Below are 24,680 nucleotides of genomic sequence, written 5' to 3'. Positions count from 1 at the left end.
GTAGTTACGGCTCCTGGGCTCTAGAGCACAGGCTCAGTAGTTGTGGTGCGTGAACTTAGTTGCTCCTCAGCATATGGGATCTTCCCACATCAGGGATCGGATCTGTGTATCCTGCATTGGCGGGTGGATTCTTTACCACTGAGCCACCAGGAGAGCCTTTGGTTGTTTTCAGTTCAGTTCAGTTCAGTTCAATCCCTCAGTCGTGTCCTACTCTTTGAGACCCCATGAACCGCAGCACTCCAGGCCTCCCTGTCCATCACCAACTCCCGGAGTCCACCCAAACCCATGTCCGTTGAGTCGCTGATGCCATCCAACCATCTCATCCTCTGTCGTCCCCTTCTCCTCCTGCCCTCAATCTTTCCCAGCATCAGGGTCTTTTCCAATGAGTCAGCTCTTCACATGAGGTGGCCAAAGTACTGGAGTTTCAGCTTCAACATCAGTCCTTCCAATGAACACCCAGGACTGATCTCCTTTGGGATGGACTGGATGGATTGCCTTGCAGTCCAAGGGACTCTCAAGAGTCTTCTCCAACACCACAGTTCAAAAGCATCCATTCTTCTGCGCTCAGCTTTCTTCACCGTCCAACTCTCACATCCATACATGACCACTGGAAAAACCATAGCCTTGACTAGACGAACCTTTGTTGGTAAAATAATGTCTCTTGTTTTAAGTACAGTTAATTTTTAGTTCCATAGTTTATTCACAGTTTTTTGAGACCAGTTCTTAGAACTGTGTGAAGTAGAGCAGCTGATGCCATGGCTTCAGTTAGGTCATCTTCTTTCACCTGGTGGGGCCTTCTGCTGCTGCTGCTGCTGCTAAGTTGCTTCAGTCGTGTCCGACTCTGTGCGACCCCATAGATGGCAGCCCATCAGGCTCCTTCGTCCCTGGGATTCTCCAGGCAAGAATACTGGAGTGGGTTGCCATTTCCTTCTCCAATACATGAAAGTGAAAAGTGAAAGTGAAGTCGCTTAGTCGTGTCCGACTCTTAGCGACCCCATGGACTGCAGCCTACCAGGCTCCTCCATCCATGGGATTTTCCAGGCAAGAGTACTGGAGTGGGGTACCATTGCCTTCTCTGAGTGGGGCCTTCAGTATCTGTAAAACACCTCCCAGGAGATGGCTTAGAATATTACCTATGACCATTGAGGAGAAAATAAAGGTCCTTGGCCTTGCTTAGTGACTAAACTAGTATATTTAATCTTATGTAAAGGCTTTGAGTATAAAGTACAACTAAGTTCTCAGGCCAAGGTGGTGCTTACACCATGAAAGTTGCAGCTTCAACCAGGAAAGCTTGAAAGAGATGACAAGACCATTGATGGTGGGAATCCTGTTAAGTCTCACTGCAAACATGCCTGATGGTGGATGCTGGCTCATTCCTGGACCTCAGCTGGGCGTGTCCTCCAAAGCCCTGGCACATGGCATCCTTAGCAATAGGGCTGCATCACAACATGGCAGCTTCAGACTGCTCAGGAGAGGCTCAGCATCGTGGGAAAACCATGGAAGCCGATGGATCTTCTCTGACCTAATTCACAAGTCTTGTACCCTCTCTTTTGCCCGACATGCAAGCCTCCCTCCTTCACGGAAGGAGAGACAAGCTCACGCTGTAGGAAGAGATAGATGCTCTCACGGTCGTTTTTGGACAAGACAACCTTCCCTATCTGCTAAAAACCAGTGGACTGAGGTGATGAAAGCAAAGCTGAACGGAGATTTAAATCAAGCCATTAAAATGTACAGGCTGTCTCTTCCTGTTTATCAGCGCCTCTGTCTTCACCTCCCCTGGTTGGCTTTGTAGTTTACAACTGGCTTAGCACTTAGCTTTCAGCCAATGTTGTGATTGCAGGCTGGTAATGGCTGTGAAATTGTTACCTAAGTGTTGTAGAAAGTGAAACAGCTGGCTGCTGACAAATACCAGCCCTGCAGCATGTGGGCTGGAAGGGGCCGCTGCGCAGTGTCAACAGAGATGCTGGTTCACATGTGAGCTGAGGATCCCTGTTTGCTGTCTCTCAAGAGCCTTCTGAATCGCAACAGGAAAGAACAATCTCCGAGGCGCAATCAGGGAGGATGAATACCAAGCCTTCTCTTTGTTGAATAAATCCCACTTTCCAGTAGTGAAATCAGAGGGATTAAGTCCTTACCCTTGGCTCCCAAGGCTTCAACATCAAGTTTCTCTATCAGGATTTTGTTTTTTTTTTTAATTTTTGACCACACGCTACGGCATGTGGGAACTTAGTTCCCAGACTAAGGGGTCAAACCCGCACCCCCTGCAGTGGAAGGCAGAGTCTTAAACTGGACCACCAGGCATGTCCCTGTCAGGGTTTTTTAAATATAAAAATATGAAAAAACCCATCAGAATGAAATAATAATTAGTTTCAAAAATGGAATATATCCCTTATATCTGGAATCTAAAATATGACACAAATGAACTTATCTCTGAAACAGAAACAGACTCACAGATATAGAGAACAGACTTGTAGTTGCCAAGGGAGAAAAGAGATGGAAGAAGGATCAGTTGGGATTTTGGAGTTAGCAGATGCAAACTAGTGTATAGAGAATGGATAAACAATAAGGTCCTACTGTGGAGTATGGGGAACTATATTCAGTATCCTGTGATAAACTATAATGGAAAAGAATATTCAAAGAAAAGAGAATGTATATAGAAATATAACTGAGTTACATTACTGTATGTCAGAAATTAACAAAACATTGTAAATCAACGATACTTCAATAAAATAAAAATTTTTAAGACTGGAATTATCCTTTTTTTACCCAGTGAGTGCCATTGAATCTGGAAAATTCTCTCTCTTCCACCCAAAGAAAAGAGATCCATTTGTTTTTTATCTAATCAGAACTGAAGAAACATTCACAGATTCTTACTCAAGCTTTCAGTTTACATGTTCCTAGGAAAGGAGTCAGAGTAGAATTTCTCTAAGAGAGAGTATAGTCCGGGTTATGCTGCTGTAACAAACAACCCCTAAACTGCAGTGTTTTGAAGCCAGCTGGTTTTATTTCTCTATCACATTACATATCTGCTGGTGCCCCTGCTTTGGTGTGTCCTCAGTTGGGATCTGGGATGATGGGAAAGTCACCACCTGGAACATTCACTGTCTCTGGGGGGAAGGGGAAGACATCAGACCAAGGACGCTCTATCTCTTCCAGCCTTACCAAATGTGATGCGTATCTCTCCAGCCCACAAACTCAGACCTCACTTCAAAGAGAGGTGGAGAGATAAATCATACCACGCACCTGGAAGAAAAAACTGAGGAAAGTCATACAACTGCCACTCTCTGCAAGGGACAGTACATGTCCTAAGTTTTCCCTTTCCTTTGAGTGTCTAACAATTCATCAGGTGTTCTAAGGAAACAGCCAATCTTTCTGATCTCTTCTTAAAAAAATATTCTTTAAACCTTAAAAACCTTTTAAAATTCATTCACCTATTTTTGGCTGCATTGGGTCTTTGTTGTTGCACTTGGGCTTTCTCTAGTTCCAATGATTAGGGGCTACTCTAGTTGTGGTACGCGTGGCTTCTCATTGCTGCGGCTTCTCTTGTTGTGGAGCGTGGGCTCTAGGCACACGGACTCAGTAGTTGTGGTGCACAGGCTTAGTTGCTCTGAGGTATGTGGAATCTTCCCGGACCAGGGATTGAACCCATGTCCTCTGCATTGGCAGGCTGATTCTTAACCACTGGACCATCAGGGAAGTCCCTCTAATCTCTTTTAAATCTTTGTTTTCTCATTTGTGCAATGAGAAAGTTGAAAAACTTTTGGAAATACTTCCATGAGGGGGAAAATAGCTTTCTTCTTAGTTCAAGGCAAACTCTTGTCTAAGTGTGGCAGAAGGCAGGATCAACTTTTCCCACCCCCTGCTTTGAAGGTAGGTGTAGTCACGTGACTTGCTTTCGCCGATAAAATGTGGAGGGAAGTGACAGGTGTGCAGTTCAGGGGGGAGTTTGAGGAATGGAAGCCACCCCGTGGTGTCGTGGGGGAGAGTGGTACAGCCGGAAGGTAAAGAGAGAAAGAGAAAGGGTCAATGTGCAGATTCTAATTTCCAAAGTGGGATTCTCTTGTCCTCAGATGATTCGTTGGAAAGCCAGGTTTATGGAGTGGGAGAAAAATCTCTTGAAAACCTTGTTTATCTCCCACTTTGTAACCCACTAAGATGGGGGCCCAACAGATAATATTAATAGATTCTGCTACACTGCAGGGGCCAGAACAGGGAGAAGAGGATGTCGAAAGACCAAATCCCACCTCTGTGGACGTAAATGTGGTCCTGGGGGACTGTGGAAAGAAGAAAAGGGCCAGAAATAGTGGAAACAGGGTGAGCCGCATGTCTGTGTTGCCACCAGTGGGGCAGAAAATCTGATCAAGGTGACAGGAATTTGCCAGAAAAGCCATTAGGAACTCCAAGGGCAGAAGGACCTCTGCTAGCAAGTAGCATTTAGGTTCTGGAAGGAAGTTGCCTCAGTGGTTGATTACACAATGACTCAATCGTCAGTGTTTGGCAAGCCCAGGTCTAAATTTATGTCAGCCCGATTGTGATAGTGTGGGATAGCGTATCCATGGACCAAGTCCCCATGTGTTCTTGGAGGGACAGGGGAGGTAGCTGAGGGCATGGACTGTCAACTTAGCCAGGAGATGTCCTACAGGGAGAAAAAAAGTAGCAATAGGACATAATGGGTAAGAGTAGGGCTCCTAGAACCATTATTAGCTGTGTGGCTTTAAGCAACTTTCTTAATTTCCCTGTGCCTCAGTCTTCATCTATAAAATGGGGCTACATCTTGTCTCCATAAGAGCCCTTGCAAAATTATACCATTTTCAGATAGGAATTTTTTTTCTTTTTTCCTTTTTAAATTATGGAAGTATGATAAGACATTTACAGAAGACTTGGAAAAAGGATTCTTTTTTTTTTGAATCAAAGTATATTTGATTTACAATGTTGTGTTAGTTTCTGCTGTACAGCAAAGTGATTCACTTATGCGTATATGTATATTATTTTTGTATTCTTTTCCATTATATTTTATCACAGGATATTGAATAGAGTTTCCTGTGCTCGCAGTAGGATCTTGTTGTTTATCCATTTTGTATATGATAGTTTGCATCTGTTGACCCTAAATTCAGACCCATCCCTCCCTTCCTTCTCCCTCTTTCTTGGCAACTGTATGTCTACTCTCTATGTTGGACAAGATTCTTTTATATGGTGTATTGATTTTTCTCTCCAGAAACACAATATGAGATGTTATAATGAGGTGTTATTGTAGTCTATCCACTGTACTCTGGGATGTCAGTAATGGGAAGGTTGTGTGTGTGTGTTTGTGTGTGTGTGTGGTGAGCTTGCAAGGAATACCTGAATAATCTCTACCTTCTGCTCAGTTTTGCTGTAGATGTAAAACTGCTCTAAAAAATAAAGTTTATTAATTTGTTAAAAAGTGCTATTTCAACATTAAAATTTTAAGCAAAGACCCATGCACTAACTTATGCACTGGATGCTTTCTAGTTGGAGAATATCATGTAGAACAAATTTTAATAGTCCATCATGTTTGGGTGAAATTGCATTAATAAGAGGCTGCTCACTAGAGTTTGCAGAGAACGAACTGAATTGACCTTGCTGTGAGTTGAATTGTGTCCCCCTAAATTCCTACCTCACAGTACCTGTGGATGCTACTTTATTTGGAAATAGAGTCTTTTTAAATATAATAAATCCAATACAGTATTGTGCACTTAAAATATGTTAATGGAGTAGATCTCAGGTTAAGTATTCTTACTGCTTTTTTAAAAAAGTAAAGATAAAAATGAAAAGAAGAAAAGGCTCTGGTTAGGTCAGGCATCCTTGATTGCTCAGTGAGTAAAGAATCCTCCTGCCAATGCAGGAAGCCTGGGTTTGATCCTTGGATGGGGACGATCCCCTGGAGGAGGAAAATGGCAACCCACTCCAGTATTCTTGACTGAAAAAAAATCCCATGGACAGAGGAGCCTGAAGGGCTACGGTCTAAAGGGTCCCAAAAAAGGGTCCCAAAGGGTCCTATATGACAACGCACGTGCTAGTGAGGGTCTGTTGAGGTTGGAGGGATAGTCTTTTCTTGCGGCTCTTGGAAAATTCCTGAGCGCATCAGTCTGATTGGACCAGGCCACTGTAACCAGAAGGAAGAAGAGTGCTGATTGGCTGAGGTAGCCCCATTTTGACACATGGACCCAAGGCTGTTCCCAAAGAATTGGAATACTTTCAAGGCAAACCACAAATCCCTGGAAGGCTATCACTGTCCTCGATACCTGGTGTGTGAAGCAGCCAGTGTCGTGTTCGAATCCAGCTGTCACCCTAATGCTAACACACATACCTGTTTTCTTTGCAAGAGATAACTTCTGCTGTGGCTATCGCCTGTCATAATTGATTGACGTGTATGCACTTCAGTTTCAGAGAGGGGTATTACAAAGGCACATTTTTCTTTTTTCTTGGAAACTGAAAGGCCACCTTTGAAGATGTGCTGACGGAAATGCTTCCTGTTGAAATAGGCATCAAAATACTTCTGAAGAAATGGGGAGAATAAGAAGGAAATAGCTCTGTCAGATATTAAAACGTCATACGCTATTGTGTGTAAAACATTTGGGTACTGGCTCATGTGAAGACAGATCAGACAGATCAATGAAAGTAAGTGGAGAGGCCAAAAATAAACATAAAAAGGCGAATTTAGTGCATATTGAAGATGGCATTTTAAATCGAGTACTGAGGGAATCATTTAATAAACAGTGCAGATAAAACCCATACAGAGAAAAGATAAAGGAAGATCCCTCTTTCATTAACTTCTTGCACTAAAATGAGTTCCTGATGGATCAAGGGACTAATTTCCTTACTAATACATGTTCTTATTGTTGTTCAGTCGCTAAGTCATGTCTGACTCTGCGACTCCATGGACTGCAGCACACCAGGCTTCCCTGTCCTTCACTATTTCCAAGAGTTTGCTGGCAAACTCATGTCCATTGAGTCAGTGATGCCATCCAACCATTTCATCCTCTATTGACCCCTTCTCTGCCTGCCCTCAATATTTCCCAGCATCAGAGTCTTTTCTAGTGAGTTGGCTCTTTGCATCAGGTGGCCCAGGTAATGGAGCTTCAGCTTTAGCCTCAGTTCTTATGAATATTCAGAGTTGATTTCCTTTAGGATTGACTGATTTAATCTCCTTGCTGTGCAAGGGACTCTCAAGACTCCTCCGAGACCAAGAAAACAATAGAGAAGTAGACAAAGTATGTGAACAGATATGTAGCAAAAAAAAAAAAGTTACAGGTATATGAAAAATATTCAGTGAAACTCAAACTTAATGAAGTTTTGTTTGTATTAAATCTGTAGTGATCAAAAGGCACATTAAGACATTCTCAGTGAATGTGCAAATTGGTAGAATCTCTTTGAGGGGTAATTTAGCAAGTTCTATCAAAATTGAATGTGGACATCTTTTTTGACTTGGCAATTTCTTTTTTAAGAACTTTTACTGTAGACCTGCTTGTATGTGTCTACAAAGCTGGGAGCATATGGAAGTTCTCTGAAGTGCTAGTTATAGTAGCAAAGATCAGACACTTCCTATAAGACCATCAGATGGCCAACAGGCAGTTAAATTTTATTCAAATAAATCTACACATTGAAGTAATACATCGAAGGAAGTGAGAATATAAACACTGATATAGATGTATGAAAAGATACAGTGTCTTAAAGAGTCGGATGCAACTGAGCGACTGAATTGAACTGATAAGATGCATAAAAGTGTGTACAGTGTGTTGCCGTTGGTATTTTTAAAAGATCTATACTTCTTTATTTTTTTTTTAGTAAAGTCTTTATTGAGTTTGTTGCAGTATTGTGTCTGTTTCATCTTTTTGTTTTTTTGGCCACGAGGCATGTGGGATCCTAGCTCCCCTACTGGGGATTGAACTTGCATCCTCTGCACTGGAAAGTGAAGTCTTGAGCACTGGACCACAAGGAAGTCTCCAAAGATCTACTTTTCTAAATGTGTTAATCTCCTAGAAAATGGGCACTAAACTGGGGAGAGGTCCGGGGAGAGAAGTCTGCAGTGAAACTTTTTGTGTTTCTGCTTTTGTTACATTGAAATATTTACCAACATGCTTGTGTGATTCTTTTCAATGAAAAAAAAAAGTTAATTAACAACAAATCCCTTCAAAAAGGGCCCCTGAAAATATGAGTTTGTTAACCATAACTCTGGTTTTGATTTAGAATGTTTTCCTTAATTAAAGAAATATATTTAAACAATCCCTCTAAAACCCTGGTAACCTTGAAAGCTGAAGGAAACGGCCATCCAGTTCTATTATGTGGTGTAGTGAAATTAGAGGATTGGGGCTCATAACAGATAAGAAAATTAGGTCTTATTCCAACCCCCAGGAGCCAGACCCCTCCCAGCCCCCAGTGCATCTCGGTACCCTGGGGACAGAGCGGGGAGTCTAATGTTCCAAACATGAGCCATGGAGGAAAACCACCCACGCTTACTGTTCTACAGATACTCATCGTGCTTGCCCTGCTGAGATTTTGCCCTTGGGAATTTGGAACTCCTGAGACCAACATGAACTTTGACTCCACATCTTCTACCTCCCACGGGACAGCGTGGATTCAGATTTATTTCATTTCGTTTTGGTTTTTTAGGAAAACCAGGCCATTGAGTAGTGACTGTTGTATGGATGAGATGGAAAGAGAGTGAAACTTGATTCAAAATAGCTGTCCAGCTTTCAAAATGGTGCCTGGAAAAGAGATGAGACTCAGGAAGTGTTTGTTGAATGAATCAATGACTGAAGAAGCAAACAAAGAGACCAGTTTGACTTACTCACCTAGTAAACTTTTATGTAACAAGGGAAATAATAATAGTAATAATAATAATAGACTATTTTTGTGGACATTATGGACTTGGGATGCTGTATCTGTTTAAAAAACTTTCAATTTTATATTGGAGTATAGTTGATTAACTATGTTGTGATAGTTTCAGGTGCATAGCATAGCGACAGATGTAACCATTTTCCCCCAAACTCCCCTCCCATCCAGACTGCCACCTAATAATGAGCAGGGTTCCCAGTGATATTCAGTAGGTCCTTGTTGGTTATTTTATTTTTTTATCCATTTTAAGTATAGTGGTGCAGACTGTATCTTGTAGAGTTCATTATGTTCAACAAAGAATAGGACTTTTTTTCTTACATGAATGCTGATGTATTTGACTGATGTATTTGTGACTCTGTGATGAGAGACTCAATAGCATGTAAAGAAAGGGGTGGCCTAATTCTGATCATGGACATATGGGCAGTTCAGAGATTGTAGTCACTTATTGCTTTGGTAACAATGAGGCAAATAATTTCTCCTGCTTTTCCAGAAACGTGATGTGCTCATGTGGCATCTTCTGCATGCCTTTGCCACCCCTCTGAACTCAGCCATCATTTCCTGGGAAGCTGTGTTAAGGGACCTTGTCTATACTAAGGCTTTGGTTTTTCAAAGGAATCCAGAAACACTGTGCATGTGTGTGTGTGTTCAGTCGTGTCCGACTCTTTGCGACCCTATGGACTGTAGCCCTCCAGGCTCCTCTGTCTATGGAATTTTCCAATTAAGAGTACTATAGTGGTTTGCCATTTCCTCCTCCAGGGGATCTTCCTGATCCAGAGCTCAAACTTGCATCTCTTACATCTCCTGCATTGGCAGGCAGATTCTTAACCACGGGACCACCAAGGAAGCCCCGATCTATGTATTCTTGTAACACATACAGAGTTCTATCAAGTTCTGTCAACATATATATAACATATTTATGTTATATACTGTTTGTTAATTGCTCAGTTGTGTCTGACTCTTTGCAACCCCATGGACTGTGGCCCGCCAGGCTTCTCTGTCCATGGGATTCTCCAGACAAGAATACTGGAGTGGATTGCCATTTTCTTCTCCAGAGGAACTTCCCCACCCAGGGATCAAACCCTGGTCTCCTGCATAACAGGGAGGTTCTTTACAGTTTGAGATACAGGGAAGTCCTGTATGTTAGATACTGCTTAGTCGCTTCAGTCATGTCCAACTCTGTGCAACCCCATAGACAGCAGCCCACCAGGCTCCTCCGTCCATGGGATTTTCCAGGCAAGAGTACTGGAGTGGGGTTCCATTGCCTTCTCCGATGTTAGATATTAGTCTCACATAATAAGCTATGAAATATTTAAATTGCATCCTTGATGGTTGGATGGTGGTCTGACATTTTTCAGTAGGAACAAGAAGTGTACTTCCTGCTCACATGCCAGGCAAATCACATCTAGAAGACATTCATTCATATGTGTATTTTGGAGGGAGGAGGAAAGTTTCCTCTCCCCTTCTAGGTCCTTCTGGCTGGTCCAAGAATTAAATTGAGATGAAGCAGATGAACAGGAGAAAGTCAAACAAAAGTGTAATCACATGTATACATTGGAGAAACCAGGAAACTCGAAAAAAGACCAAGGTCTTCACCTTAAGCACCAGCTTCAGCTGATGGCTGAAGGGGATGTTGGGGATAGGGATTTGGTACTTTGGTGGGGAGGAAAGCAACTGACATGGAGATGGAAAGGCAAGTGTTTGGTGAACAAATGTTTGCTGGGCCAGGTAGAGACCATGGGATGCAGAGACATCTCTGATCTCTAAGAGTTCCCCCCACCACACCTAGTCTCTGTTGTTCTCAGGTCCTCTATCTCTGGTGATAGCTCTGTTCTTGCAACAGGACCACTACTGAAATTCTTCAAGCAGTTAGGGAAGGGTCAGAATTTCTTCCTGAGTTTTTGGGCCTGTGGTTGTCTTCATCTGAAAATAATCTTCATGCCAGAGACATTTTGGGCTGGCAAATTTTCCCCCAAATATATACGTTTCCCTTCTACTTTCCCACGTTTTGGTTCCTGGCTTTACCATTTTGTATTATGTGCGTGATAAAGTCTTTTTAAGATAGTCACTCACATCCTGGGAGCTCCATCTTTGTGTTAGATAGTCATCCTCATCCTGGGATTTCCATCTCTGTGCCTTGCTTCTTTTTTTCTTCATAGAATTTATCAACGTAAGAAATGTGTGTGGGTTTGTGTGTGTGTGTTCTGTCTCTCCCTCAAAGATGTTAGTTCCCTGTCAATAGGAAGTATGCATGTTTTGTGCCTAACAGATTTCCTGGACTGTGAATGATGCCTGGAGAACAGGTGGGACTCAGTGTTTGTTGACTGAATCAATGACTGAAGAAGCAGAGAAAGAGACAGTTCTGGTTTACTCACCTAGTGTTACTCATTACATTCATGACCTGCCTTAGGCATTTATAGCTGAACATTTTGGTGGAAGGGAGGTACGGGGGGGGGATCATCACTTCCTCTAAAGCTTCTTTTTAAATAAATATTTAATATTATTTTTTATTTTGTTATTTGACTGTGGAATCTTTAGTTGCAGCATGCAAACTCTTAGTTTTGGCATGCGGGGTCAAGTTCTCAGACCAGGGATTGAACCCAGGCCCCCTGCATTGGAAGTGCAAAGTCTTAGCCACTGGACCACCAGGGAAATCTCCCTCCAAAGCTTCTAATAGTTAGCACCCATACTCATCCTGTTGGTATGCTTTCCATGTGGTGTGCGGTCCTTCCTGTCCTGTTTCTACTCACCACATCTGTTTTGGACATGTGCCCATAGGAAAGACGGGTCTCTGGAACCTTCTTGTGAATGAACTGAGAGTCAGAGGAAAACCAGATACTTGAAGAGACTAAGGACTATGTACAGAACGTATTTAGTTCTACAACGGCTTTTAAAGAGTTAGTGAGTATCTCTCTGTGCTGGCAAAGGTAGCCCACAGGTTGAGTTTACTGGATAAAAAGCGGTGACTCATGGAAGTTCCAGGAGAAACAGTAAGTCCTCAGCCTCTGCACCAGCAGCCAGCCTGGCCAGAGACTGGCATCACATGCCGCTCACCTTTTGGGTCAAGATTCAGAGTTCTGTTGCTTTGGCTTTTCTCCTCAGTGGGCTCTCCTGAGTTGGTTGGCGGCCAGCCTGCTTCCTGCTTTCAGCTATTAATTTGTCCTTGGATTCAGTTGAGAAGAGCGGCCAGGGTGATCTGTGAATAAAGCAGCATCTTTTATATGACCAGGATTGTTGCATACAGTTGTACAGGTTGTACACTGCTCAACTCTATGAGACCCCATTCACGTCATAATTCACATATGCATTTCGCCATAATGCATGGTACTTCCTGAAGTTGGTCAGGGCACATGTTATATGGCTGTATGACAATCCTGGGCATGATCTTATTTATGGAAAATTATAGAATTATAACCTGGGTGTGTCAACTGCAAAAAAAAAACCACAGCCTCAAAGTCAAAAACTACATTTTATTCGGTGGACTTTAAGACATCCTCTCAGATCGCTCTGAGGAACTGCTCCAAAGAGGTCTGGGAGGAACTGGATATATAGGAGTTTTTGCCGGAAAAAAAAAAGTAGTTGAACTTTGAAAGATTACTGCTAATCACAAAAACAGACATTTCAAGTGAATAATTTTGGTGTTTTTCTTTGTATGGAAAGATCCAAGAGTCTGGGCTCATTGAAATCATTCCTTTGATGTTCACTGCAGCTGTCCAGGGCCAGTATCCTGTTTTTATCCATCCTGAGTCCCCTCAGGGTGAACAGTCAGGGTGGCTGCAGTAGCTGAGGGCTTGCTGTCTAGAGCATCCTTTGTTTACTGTAATGGCAGGTGACATTCTTTATCCACAGGTGTGAACAAAGCAGGATGATGACTAAAATTTTGATGATCTAAGTTCAGTGTGATGGAGTTCAGGCAGGTTTTACTTTTTTCCTTAGACCTGTGTGTATTACTCAGTGTTTTTCTGCAGTGAGCATATCCCAACCCCTTAATCAGGACAAAAATGATAAAGCTATTAATCGTGTCCAGTGCGCATGTGGAGAGGGGCAGGATGTAGGTGTGCTTTTCTGCGCTTGGAGACCTCAGTGATACTTCTGAGGTGACATGATGTCACATACCTCATTGATTCATTCACTCACTCATGATGGATTGATCTTACTGCGTTCCAGCTAACAGAGGTCACAAACGCTGGGCAGCTTCCAATCCTTGAATGACTTTGCTTAGCTTAGCGAGGGTGCTGTTTTACATTTGTGGAATTTCACATACAACTGAGAATTTCTGCCCTCCCTCAGTGTTTTAAAGACTTGGCAACACCAGGCCTGGGCTCACAGTTTGAGTTATCCAGCCCTCCTTTAGTTTGCACTTTATAAGGAATGACATCATCTCCATTTCCAGGGCCTTTGAAAATTCAGTTGATCAGCCAATGACTGAAAAGTGTCCGCCTCCCTCCCACCTGGCTGGCAGGGGGTCCTGGAGGCCATGTCCCCCTCTTCCTCCACTGTTGGCTCCTCCCACCTTGGGTTTTGGGGAATGCCCCTACCTGTGTGAACCAGATCCACTCTGTATTTGATCTTCTGCTCTTTAATGCCCTTCACAGTGTGGTCCTTTGACAGCTGGGATGATGGTACACACACCTTGTGTCAGCCTAGGACTTGCAATGCCTCAAGATAGCAAGACATCAAAAACGACTTGTCTTGAAGTGACTGGCCTTCATTCTGAATTTAACTTTACCAAAATGACAGTGTGGAAACAGATTCTTAATACTTACAGGAACACACGGAATCAGTGGTAGAGTTTTATCTCCTTATTAATGTGCGTTTATTTACCTGCTTCCATATAACAGAACTTCTGCTCATTATGTTTATTCATGTTATGCTTGGGAACTAAAGGTTCCAGAAGATTTGAGCAATTCCCTGTAAGTGGGGTGTGTGCACCCCAAGAGATATGCAAAGTGATGCAAAAAATTGCAATGATGCAAAAATAGGACCTCTCACCATGTTGTTTTGTAATCTCATTTTTATTTATATTTTTCTGTGTATTTTCTAGCATGCATGTTATTATGTCAATAGTTCAAGTATACGTTTCATAAATAAATATATCTATATTAAAGTGAAATGCTAAAAAATAATTTACTGATATGAGTTCCTGGTTTTAAAAGAAATGGTTTAGAACCTGCTAATTTACACTACAGCTTTAACTAGGGTTCGCTCCTGTGTAGCATTGTTGGCCTTGAACTGCATATATTAGGTTAGTCCTAAAGTCGTGGAAGAGAAATTTAGCAAAGTACATTCCAGTGATGGGAAGAGAGGCCCAGTGTCGCAGGAAGGGAAAATGGGACAAGATTAACAAAGGACTGTTAATTACATCATAAATGAGCATGTTAAAATAATTTTTGGCTGCGTCATGGCCAAGATGTAGGGATGGGGCTGAAAGTTGTTTTATGTTTTAATCTTTTCCATTATGGTTTATTACAGGATATTGAGTCGAGTTCCCTGTGCTGTATAGTCATGTTATAGCCACGCGTTCCAGGAAACAAACTCACTCAGAAGGACAATGCAGATAGTGAAGTGCAGTTTATTACACCGGCGGGCCCAAGGCAGAGTCTCCTCTTAGCCAAAGACCCCGACTAGCATTTGTGAAAATCTTTTATACCCCATGTGTACGTGTCTGAACCCACCACCCCAATTTCCTTGTGACTTACATAAACAAAGGAAAGGTAAATACAATCACAATAACCCCATTATGTGTTCAAACAATCAATTATCAATAAGCCCGAGGTGACAGAAAAAATGTATGACCTGTCCGGAGGTAGGGGGATTAGTGTATGTTTTCCCTTAGGTGATGAGTAACCTGAATACAATCTTCAAGATTCCCCTGTCCGGAGGGGGTCTTGTCCTTCTATTGTCGTTTCCACAGGCACCAAGCACAGAGTTCAGAGTCCATTAGAGAGGCGGCCGAAGATGATCAGCACGAACCGGCCTAAGATGGAGTCCAGGCCCCATGAAATCCTTCTTCAGTAGGACCTTTTCGAGATAGTTTATATATAGTGATTGGCATCTGCTAATACCAAACTTTTAATTTATTCCTTCTCCCCCACCTTTCCTCTTTGGTAACCATAATTTTGTTTTCTATGGCTGAGAGTCTGTTTTGTTTCATAAATAAGTTCATTTGTGTCATATTTTAGATTCCACATCTACGTGATATCATATGCTATTTGTCTGAAAATGGTTCTTAAATGAAATGTTACAGGCTATAAAACATGTGGTCTTGGTGGGACATAATATGGTCATAAGTTGATCCTCATCAATTAGAATAATGAGTGATTGTGGACTATTAATATTACAATAAAGTTACTGCGTATGAGAAAACACAATATATTTAATTCTTTTCCATAATTAATGAGGGAAGATAAGTAAGGAGACAGGGAGGAATTCAAAACAGCTTTATTTTGAACCAAAGGGGTTTTTTGGGCTATGAACCAATGAGAAGTGACAGGTTTCCCATCAGTTAATTGGAAAGGATGCCACTAACCAAATCCACAACACTTGGAAGCATGTAGCATCCTTCTGTTACCCAGGATATGAGGGATGTGATGTGGGAGAGCAGAAATAACAGGTACACACCACAGCTCTGATCCCAGGCTTCTGGCTGTTTCAACAGTTACTGGATACTGTATTTGAAACACACACACGTGTGTATATGGGTATGTGTCTATATGTATACATAAATATATGCATATATACATGCATAATATTTGTTTATGTATGTCTATATATATCTGTATGTATATATATATGGACTTCCTTGGTGACTTAGATGGTAAAGAATCTGCCTGCAATGCAGGAGATATATGTGTATATACATATGTGTGTATGTGTATATATGTTTATTATGTTTCTATATGTCTATGTGCGTATGCATGTATGTGTCTATATATATGCGTTTATATTTGTGCTTGTGTATCTTACTGTGTGCATATGTGTGTATATATGAGTGTGTTTATGTGCATGTATATATGTCTGTGTATGCCAATGTGTGTATATACCTGTGTATATATGTGTGTGCGTATATTTTCATGTATATATGTCTATGTGTATATACATGTATATTTTTGTGTGCATATGTGCATATATGTTGCTTGTGCATGTGTATGTATATGTGTTTGTGTATATGCATCTGTATATGTCTCTGTGTATGTATATGTCCATTATGTGTATAAATGGTGTGTATATCTATGCATTTATATTTGTGTGTATATGCGTGTGTGTGTATTTATGTTTGTATGTGTATTTATATCTACCTATGGATATATTTGTGTGTTTATACCTATATAAATACAATAACTCTGTTATGTTTTTGAAATAAAATATACCCTTAAGCCAAGCAGTGTTTATTTATTCCAGTCCACAGTCCATGTGCATTCTGTGGGGGGAAATTATGGTTTTTTCCCCAGCCACTACAGTAGACATTCAATTAAGTGTAAATATATAGTAAATGTCTTTGGAAATCAAGTGCTGTGTTTATCTCTATGTAGTGAAGCTGTCAGTGTAACCTGTATTTATTGAACTACAAGTAGATTATAAAACTTCCACTAATGAGTGTAAGTAACCCAGTTGTCATCAACAAAAGAAGGAAGTAGCATTTGGTACAGACCCAGCGGAGCCAAATTTCATGTGTTCTGAGGATTATCTTAATAGTTCCAAAACGCTGCTACTTGCATCGCTGAGATGAATGTTTCAAAATGATGCACCCAACACAAACCATATTCAGTGTGTACCATAGATGTGTCTCTGAGAAACAACCACTCTCGTTTCTTGCACACATTTATTCTTGATGTTTGTACTCTATTCACTGGATGTTTCTTGAGCAGGGACCTCTTGCCCAGTTCAGAACATCTGAAATATGCTATAGAAATGTGTCTTCTCTTATGAAAACATTCTATGTCCACAAAGCACAATTTCTTAGTGCCCAGCACTCAATTTCATAGTCCCCCTTTAGAAATAATGCTATATAAAATTATAGCTTCGGGTAGCTGCACTAAAATTATTGGCAACAGATATTGGGTACTTCATGGGTTAAATAAGCAACCATGTTCTTTCCTAAGAACTTAAAAATGATTCAATGGAGAAACAGTATCTGAATTCCAAATAACCTACTTATGAATAAAACTTAAGAAAAATAAGAGCCCATTCTATATCAGAAAAAGCTTAGGTACTAATAACTCCTGTATCACAAAAAGATTGCCAAATCCAGGTTGATGACCTATTTATTTAAAGTAAATTTGACTCAACAAAATTCCAGTGCACAGTAATTGGAACAGCCCTTAGAATTCATCTTCATAGAATAGCAGCTGTCCGTAGTGAATTGAACTTCTTTTCATCGCCCTTCTTGGTTGCTTACAATTTAAATGAGTTCCTTCGAGGCAGGAATCCTAGCTCAAGTCACCAGAAGGTGACTTCTTAGTCTGTGCATACAATCCCCAATTTATAAATGACTGCATTCAAAATGTTGGTTTCTACTTGGATTATTTATCACACAAACACTGTATTGTTTTTCCTCTAGCGGCAATGCTATGGATGGCACTCACCTAAAAATGCTAGCTTCAGCCCTGGGGTTCAAATGTAAGAAGTGATTCCTCTTGTCTTTGTTAGATGAGGCAAAGTAATATGTATTTTGGGGTCCCCAGGACCACCCCTGGGTTTGATGACTTGCTGGGAGAACTCGAAGGACTCAGCGTACAGTCATAATTGGAATTAAGATTTATTACAGCAAAAGGACACAAAGCGAGTTCAGCAGAAGGAAAAGAGACATGGGGGTGGAGTCTAGGGGTACTAGGCACAAGCTTGGGAAAGTCCCCTTTCAGGGAGTTGTACAGGATGCTCTTCATCCCTCCAGCAACGAGTTATGACAACATGGGTAAACAGTTGTCTGTCTGGAAAGCTCATCCAAGCCTGGGAACCAAGTATTTTTTACTGGGGGCAGGACCCCTAGATACCACCTGCCTGGCAGACATGGTAACTTCAGCCCACCAGAAAGAAAGCAGGAGTCCGCCATCAACCGTATTGCTTGTACAAAAAATTTAGACTTAGTGAGCCCCTCTTATTAAAGAGTTGAGGAAACCCCTTTCAAAATCCAGATACCAGAGGGCAGCCTTGCCAGCATGCCTTTCTAGGGTGGCAGTCTCAGACCTTCTGTGTTCACTTTTCTTTGCACAGTCTGTCTTCAGATTGTTTCTGTGGGAAATTACATTCTTAGTGCTTGCAGGCAAGTCCTTTTCTCACCAAGCCCCAGTCCTAAAAGTGGCATCTTTTCTTCCCGCTTTGCTCCTAATATTAGAGGTGACCTGGCTTGTCTCATCTGGTGATAAGAGTGAGGATTTTAGAGATGGAGACTCAGAACCCACCTCTTTGCCTCTGTGTCATTACAGGTACCACAGCTATAAATCTGGGGAGTATACCCTCTGGGGCTCCCCTCTTGGCAGCATCTTTCACCTGGTCACTCATCAGCCTGCCCTATTTGTCCCCTGACCTTGCTTCAGATCCGTTTATGTTTTCCTCAAGGGACTAAGGAAAGAAAACACAACAGGAAGCACGACTCTTCCCAGCAGCTTGTGCATCCAGCTATTTGCGATTTATTGCATTGTCCTTTGACTATATCCTGTCAATTTCATATATATTTATTCACTTGAAATCTCTTAGAGAAAAATAAGGGTGTACGAGGAAACCAGTTCTGCCATGTGTCCTCCGCCTCTCTCATCCCGCTTCTCTGCTATCTGGGAGAAAAATTTGCAAGAGTGTCATCTGTCCCTTTCTGTGAATGAATGAAATGTTAGTCCCTCATTCCTGTCTGACTCTTTGCGACCCCATGGACTGTAGCCCACCAGGCTCCTCTGTCCATGGAATTCTCCAGGCAAGAATACTGGAGTGGGTTGCCATTTCCTTCTCCAGGCAAGAATACTGGAGTGGGTACCATTCCCTTCTCCAGGGATCTTCCTGATCTAGGGGTCAAACCCAGGTTTTCTGCATTGCAGGCAGATTCTTTACTGCCTGAGCCACCAGGGAAGGAGAGAAATAATAAGCAGTCTGGTATGGAGGCCTCACCTGCTTTGGCAAATCTGTCATTAAGTCTGAGAAGATGTTAGATCTCAGGACAGGTACTGGCCAGTGTCAGCTAACAAAGAAATTGACTGGCTCAAATAAGTGGCTTCAACATGAGGAAGTTTTATGTGATGCCAAAGAAAGCCCTGAGACTCCTTGGACCAACACTGTGACTCAGGAACCGTTTCAAATCCTGGATCATCTGCAGCCAGATCCCCTGGTTGCTCAGCTTCTCAGTGAAAATTAAAATGGTCCTGACCTCAAAGGGTGTGAGTGGGAGTGAAATGCGATAAAAGCGTCATGAACTCAGAAGAGTGCCCAGTTTGTGAAAAAGAATCGAGAAGTGGTAGTGATGATGATGGAATGATGGTCCTGGTGATGACAGTGATGATGATGAGTATGTCGTGGGAGGAACACAAGAGCAGAAGTCAGGCAGGGACTTCCCTGGAGGTCCTGTGGTTAAGGCTTTGCCTTCCAATGCAGGGGTTGTGGGTTCAGTCCCTGGTTGGGAAGCTAAGATCCCACATGCCTTGCGGCCAAAAAACCAAAACATGAAACAGAAGCAATGTTACAGCAAATTCAATAAAGACTTTAAAAATAGTCCACATAAAAAATAATCTTAAAAAAAAGGGAATTAAGGCATGCCTCTGTACCCTGTCAGCATCTGTTTCCCTATGAACTAGCATGCTTCTCAAAACTGTCTGAGTGGCAGGGCCTGTCCTCCGCCCTTGAACTTGGAACGATGCTTGGGAAATTAGATAATATAGAGGAAGGGCCCATCAGTACCTGGCATGGAAAAGACATTCCAAAACTGTGCATTGTTATTATTAATTCACTTTTGCAGTTTGAATGAATTTCTTTTTTCTATCTAATTTGAACAGTCTACGGATATTCAGGTAATTTATTTTTTTAATGAAAGCCATCCACTATCAGAATATTATTTTTTTATGTGACCAATCCTTGCCTGTGTCACTATTCTATTTCTAGCTCTTCTGTTAAAGGAAGGAATGACCAGGAGAAAAAATGAGGATGGATGGATTGGAATGGAATTGCCAACGTGTGATTAAATTCTATTAAACATGAGGTTATACCTGCCAGGCGACAATGTGCCATTAAGTGCTGGGTGTCCCCAGAAGCAGAGATAACCCAGGGATGCCCCACTGGCGTTTCAGTTGTGCACTTGCTGTCTCCAACAGGGTAAAGGTGATGAAAGGCATGAACATCATTGGGGTGAGAGCCAGCAGCCCTTCCGTGTGGGAAGTCAAGGAGAGCACAGATCACGCTGGGAAGTACACACCTGCTGTCATTGTTTGTCAGAAGAAATCGGCTGGCTCAGAAAAAAGGTGAGTCCCCATGGCCTGCCGTATATTCAGATTATCAGTGATGGTGGCCTCCTTTTTTCTCAAATCGTTAACAGCCACTTTCATTGCGGTTTGCATTTTCTGTGCGTCTGTATTATTAGCGTGTCTAGGTAAGATGGATGAAATCCTTCATTTGGAAAAAGGTGAGCTATTATTCACGGTGGACCTGCTTACAGTCCCAGTGCAGCTCTGGGTCACCTGCAGGGACTACTCCATGCAGATGGAGTTTATCGCCAAATGATGTTACATGGCAACGCGACCTCTTTCTAATCTGTAGGATTAGAGAAAACGGAAAGTCTGGGCAGCTCTGATAAAATGGCCCATTTTGCAAGTGTTCCAAACAAGAGTTTCTGAAGAAAGCAAACAAACAAACAAGTAAAGTTTGTAGATTTCCTAGCCTGAAAAGGTGCCTTCCACATTTGCTGTGTCAATTTAAATATAATGCAAGGATTGCATTTTGTGTGGGCATTTTCTGATGGGCCTGTGAACAATCTGCTGTGGAATTATAGGGAATTGTGACTCTGTCTCTGATACTCATCAAATTAGAAACAGTCGATTCATAGCTGGGCAGAGAGACTTGGAAACTCAGTGGTTCTTGATTTATTTCTGTTTCCTGAAACCTTTTGTGATTCCAGAGAAGGCAGTGGCAACCCACTCCAGTACTCTTGCCTGGAAAATCCATGGACACAGGAGCCTTGTAGGCTGCAGTCCATGGGGTCACTAAGAGTCGGACATGACTGAGCAACTTCACTTTCACTTTTCCTTTCATGCATTGGAGAAGGAAATGGCAACCCACTCCAGTGTTCTTGCCTGGAGAATCTCAGGGTCGGGGGAGCCTGGTGCGCTGCCGTCGATGGGGTTGCACAGAGTCGGACACTACTGAAGTGACTTAGCAGCAGCAGCAGCAGCATTTGTGATTCCAAAATATTTCTGGTCTGGTCACCTGCTTTTGCCACTTTGGAGTTGGTTGGGGTTTTTTGCTCATTGTATTACTGGCAATTGAAATAATAATAAATGGACCAACCCTACCTATATAGCATTATTTCTGGAGTCAGTTTTTTAAACTTCCTAGGAAATGGCAACCCACTCCAGTATTCTTGCCTGGAGAATCCCAGGGAGGGAGGATCCTGATGGGCTGCCATCTGTGGGGTCACACAGAGTTGGACACGACAGACGCGACATAGCAGCAGCAGCTCCATGTTTAGAGAAAGTTTATTTTCCATTGTTTATTCTAATATAGAGGTTGTGAATCTCAGCTGATGTCTAGTTTGCCTTTGGGGATTTATTTCCAAAGAGCATTTGATGCGAATTTGGGGGTGACATGATGTGGATTTCCCTCCATGGTCCTGTTTCACGTGGGTGCTCTGAGATTTGGGTTATCACCTGTCAAGCTGTGGCAAGACTTTCCTTTTGTGACCAGTGTTTCAAGGATTTTTTTTTCTTGAAGATTTGCTTGTAGAGTTAATGAGAGCGGAGAAGAAGAGATCTGTATCTGAGTTCTGCCCTAAATCTTTATGTAGTAATGGTCTGCCACATGGAGTACCTTCAAGAACTTATAAATAAGGTCACATCCAAAAGTGTCTGTGGCAGTGATGTGGTTTGGGAAGTAAGGTGCCAGCTCCCTTAAGGGTTTCCTTTGTGTTGTAATGTTAGCAAAAATTAGGAGGACAGATAGGTAGGTAGATGAATAATGCTAGTAGATAAACAATAAATAGATGATGGATAAATAATAGATAATGTGATGAATGGATGGATGGATAGATAAATGATACATATACAGATAGATTTATAGACGACATATTTTTTTTTCTTTATCAGAAAGTTGCAGGAGTCTGGGGGAGACTTGGGAGAAATCCCAGCCTAGGTGCTTTTTTTCCTTCTTGTTTGTTCTTGCCATTTACTGTATGGATTAGTGGGAGTAGCAGTGATTATAGTGTTATGTGTGAAATGCAAAGAGATTTGAATCATTTGAAACATTTTATTGACTTTCTGGCTAACCATTCATTCAGTCTGTCTTGGGCATGGAGAAATTAAGGAAACTTTCCAAGAGTAGCTCGTCCCATTAAGATGTAAGGTGTAAGCTGCCTTTTTATGCATCAACTAAGACAGGCATTCTCAAGGGGCTTTAACACTTCCTCAGACGAAACAGAAAATCAACAGCTCTAGGACGTATCTAAACGTACAAATGTATGGTGCTTGCCATTTCCCGCCTTTTCATCTGTATCAGTATCTTCTTTAAGAAACGAATTCCCTGAATGGAATGTCAAGCTACTCCTTCACAGTTCTGATACCATCATGCCACTCACTATGGAGACTGTTCCTTATCCATTTGTAGATTCTGATATCAGTTTTCTATTTCCTACTATGGGTCTAGATGATGAAAGAAAGCATGTGGACTCATGTAGACATACACAAACACACATAAGTCTATATATATAATATATTTGTGTGCATATGTAGACTATTATATGTATGTGCATATGCAGTATATTACATGTCTGTAATATGTCATATATATAGTATATGTATATAGGACATAGAAGTGATATAGGTTTTTCAGTATCCGCATGTATACATGGCATGCTTATATGTATTTGTGTATGTCTGCATGAGTACATATGCTTTCTTTCATCATCTGGACCCATAGTAGGACACAGAAAAGTATGTTATGATGCAGAGGTTTATTTAGTGTTTTTCACTCTAGTTGTTACACTACAGCCAGGAAGGCTTTGCTTAATGAGGAAGCTGTAGAAGGCATACTCTTTTAGATGGAAAACCACACCGGTCTGGTTGGTAGCTGTTTCCAGACCCTACAGCAACATCTGTTACATGTGAGAGTCTCCGTGAATATTCCTTTAGTGACATCTTAGAATTAAACTATATCTCCATTACTTTATGTATTATGATGCAAATCTGTAACTACACATACTGAATAGTCTCTGACATACCTGTTCATGTCAAGTAAGGTGCATAACAGCATCTGTATTGATGGCCTATTTGGGGAAAACCCAGAAAAGGATACTTTTGCAGCAGAGGGACTGGCAACTGTGATTTCTTTTGGAATGAGCTGGGAAGTTGGGGAAGAAAGCTGAATGTAAATTTCTTTTTACTGTGAGCCATTTGGACTATGATTTTTTTTTAAATATGTGCATGTATTACCATTTAATATTATGTATATAGTTAAGATAGGCTTTTCTGAATATGATATATTCATTTCTATGTTCAAATTTTATCCTCCCTTTATATTCTTTTTATTTTGCTTCTGTCTTTATAGAGTTAAATGCAGAAGAATCATGCTCCACTCTTGGGGATAGTGAGCACACCAGAAGATCCATTTCCTTTTCCTTGAAGGATAACTGGAAAATATAAGATGGATTGGATGTTTTCATGTTAATAGGTTCTGCTTCAAAAGCAGTTTTGCTTTATACATTCTCCCTAATCTCTTTGAATGTTTTTCAGTTATTCTTTTTTTTCTTTTGCAAAAAAGAAAAAATTTAAACTTTATTTATTTACTTATTTTGGCTACGATGAGTCTTAGTTGCAGCATGAGGGATCTCTGTTGTGTCATGTGGGATCTTTCGTTGTGGGGCAGGGAATCTCTAGTTGCAGCTCATGGGCTTTGCTGCCCCATGGCATGTAGGATCTTAGTTCCCTGACCAGAAATTGAATCCATGTCCCCTACATTTCAAGGTGGATTCTTAACCACTGGACCACCAGGAAAATCCATCAGTTATTCTTAAAAGTCAGAGTCAGATCATAAAGATGCAAGAGTCAGTCTTAATGAACTTGAGAATCATGGGTTGTGAATTGCTAATACTTTACCATGGACTGTGAAGTTGCATTAATGAAGTTAAGTTCCTGTGACAGGTGTAATTTTATGGATTAAGAAGATGCTTGTCTAATGATGAACTCAACAGGAGTAAGTGAAGATCTCTTATCTAAGTTGAAATACATCCTTCATTTTTTTTTAAAGAACTGTGGTTGTTCAAAGCCTTATCATCACAGTATTAACATACGAATGTTACCCACAGCTATCAGATCTGTTTTGACTTAGCATTGCCAGGAAATATTATGGAACAGAAGGAGAATAACTAATTATGCTCCATCCATAAAATTCCATTTGGCATTTTCTAAATCTTGCTCACTCTAGCACTTTGTAAACTTAGATAAATGTGTAACAAAAGTCATGTATTTTTTTTTATTTCTTTGCTTTTTTTTTTTTTTTGCATAAATGAGTGTTTTCCAAAGTGTGCCATAGTTTCTATTTAAATGATTTTAGGTGGTAAAAGAAACAGGGTCAAATAAACTTAAATGACAGAAATGTGTGTGTTTTCCAGTTATCCAGCTAGACTTCTAATTGAAGAGAAATTC

General features: G+C 41.3%; 1 protein-coding gene across 1 annotated transcript in view; it reads left to right on the top strand.

The window, feature by feature from the left end:
* The window catches only part of TMEM132D (transmembrane protein 132D), an 819,007-nt gene that overhangs the window by 376,281 nt on the left and 418,046 nt on the right, over positions 1-24,680 (top strand). The window contains exon 3 of the mRNA XM_081544711.1: positions 20,145-20,291. Within this exon, the coding sequence (XP_081400837.1) occupies positions 20,145-20,291 (147 nt within the window). The remainder of the gene's footprint in view (positions 1-20,144; positions 20,292-24,680) is intronic.

The sequence above is a fragment of the Giraffa tippelskirchi genome, chromosome 11, assembly GCF_054371585.1.
Source record: "Giraffa tippelskirchi isolate mGirTip1 chromosome 11, T2T-mGirTip1v1.2.pri, whole genome shotgun sequence".
NCBI classification, from domain to species: Eukaryota; Metazoa; Chordata; class Mammalia; order Artiodactyla; family Giraffidae; genus Giraffa; species Giraffa tippelskirchi.
The sequence above is the reverse complement of the archived record's forward strand: the minus strand, read 5'-3'. Positions and strand labels throughout refer to the sequence as shown.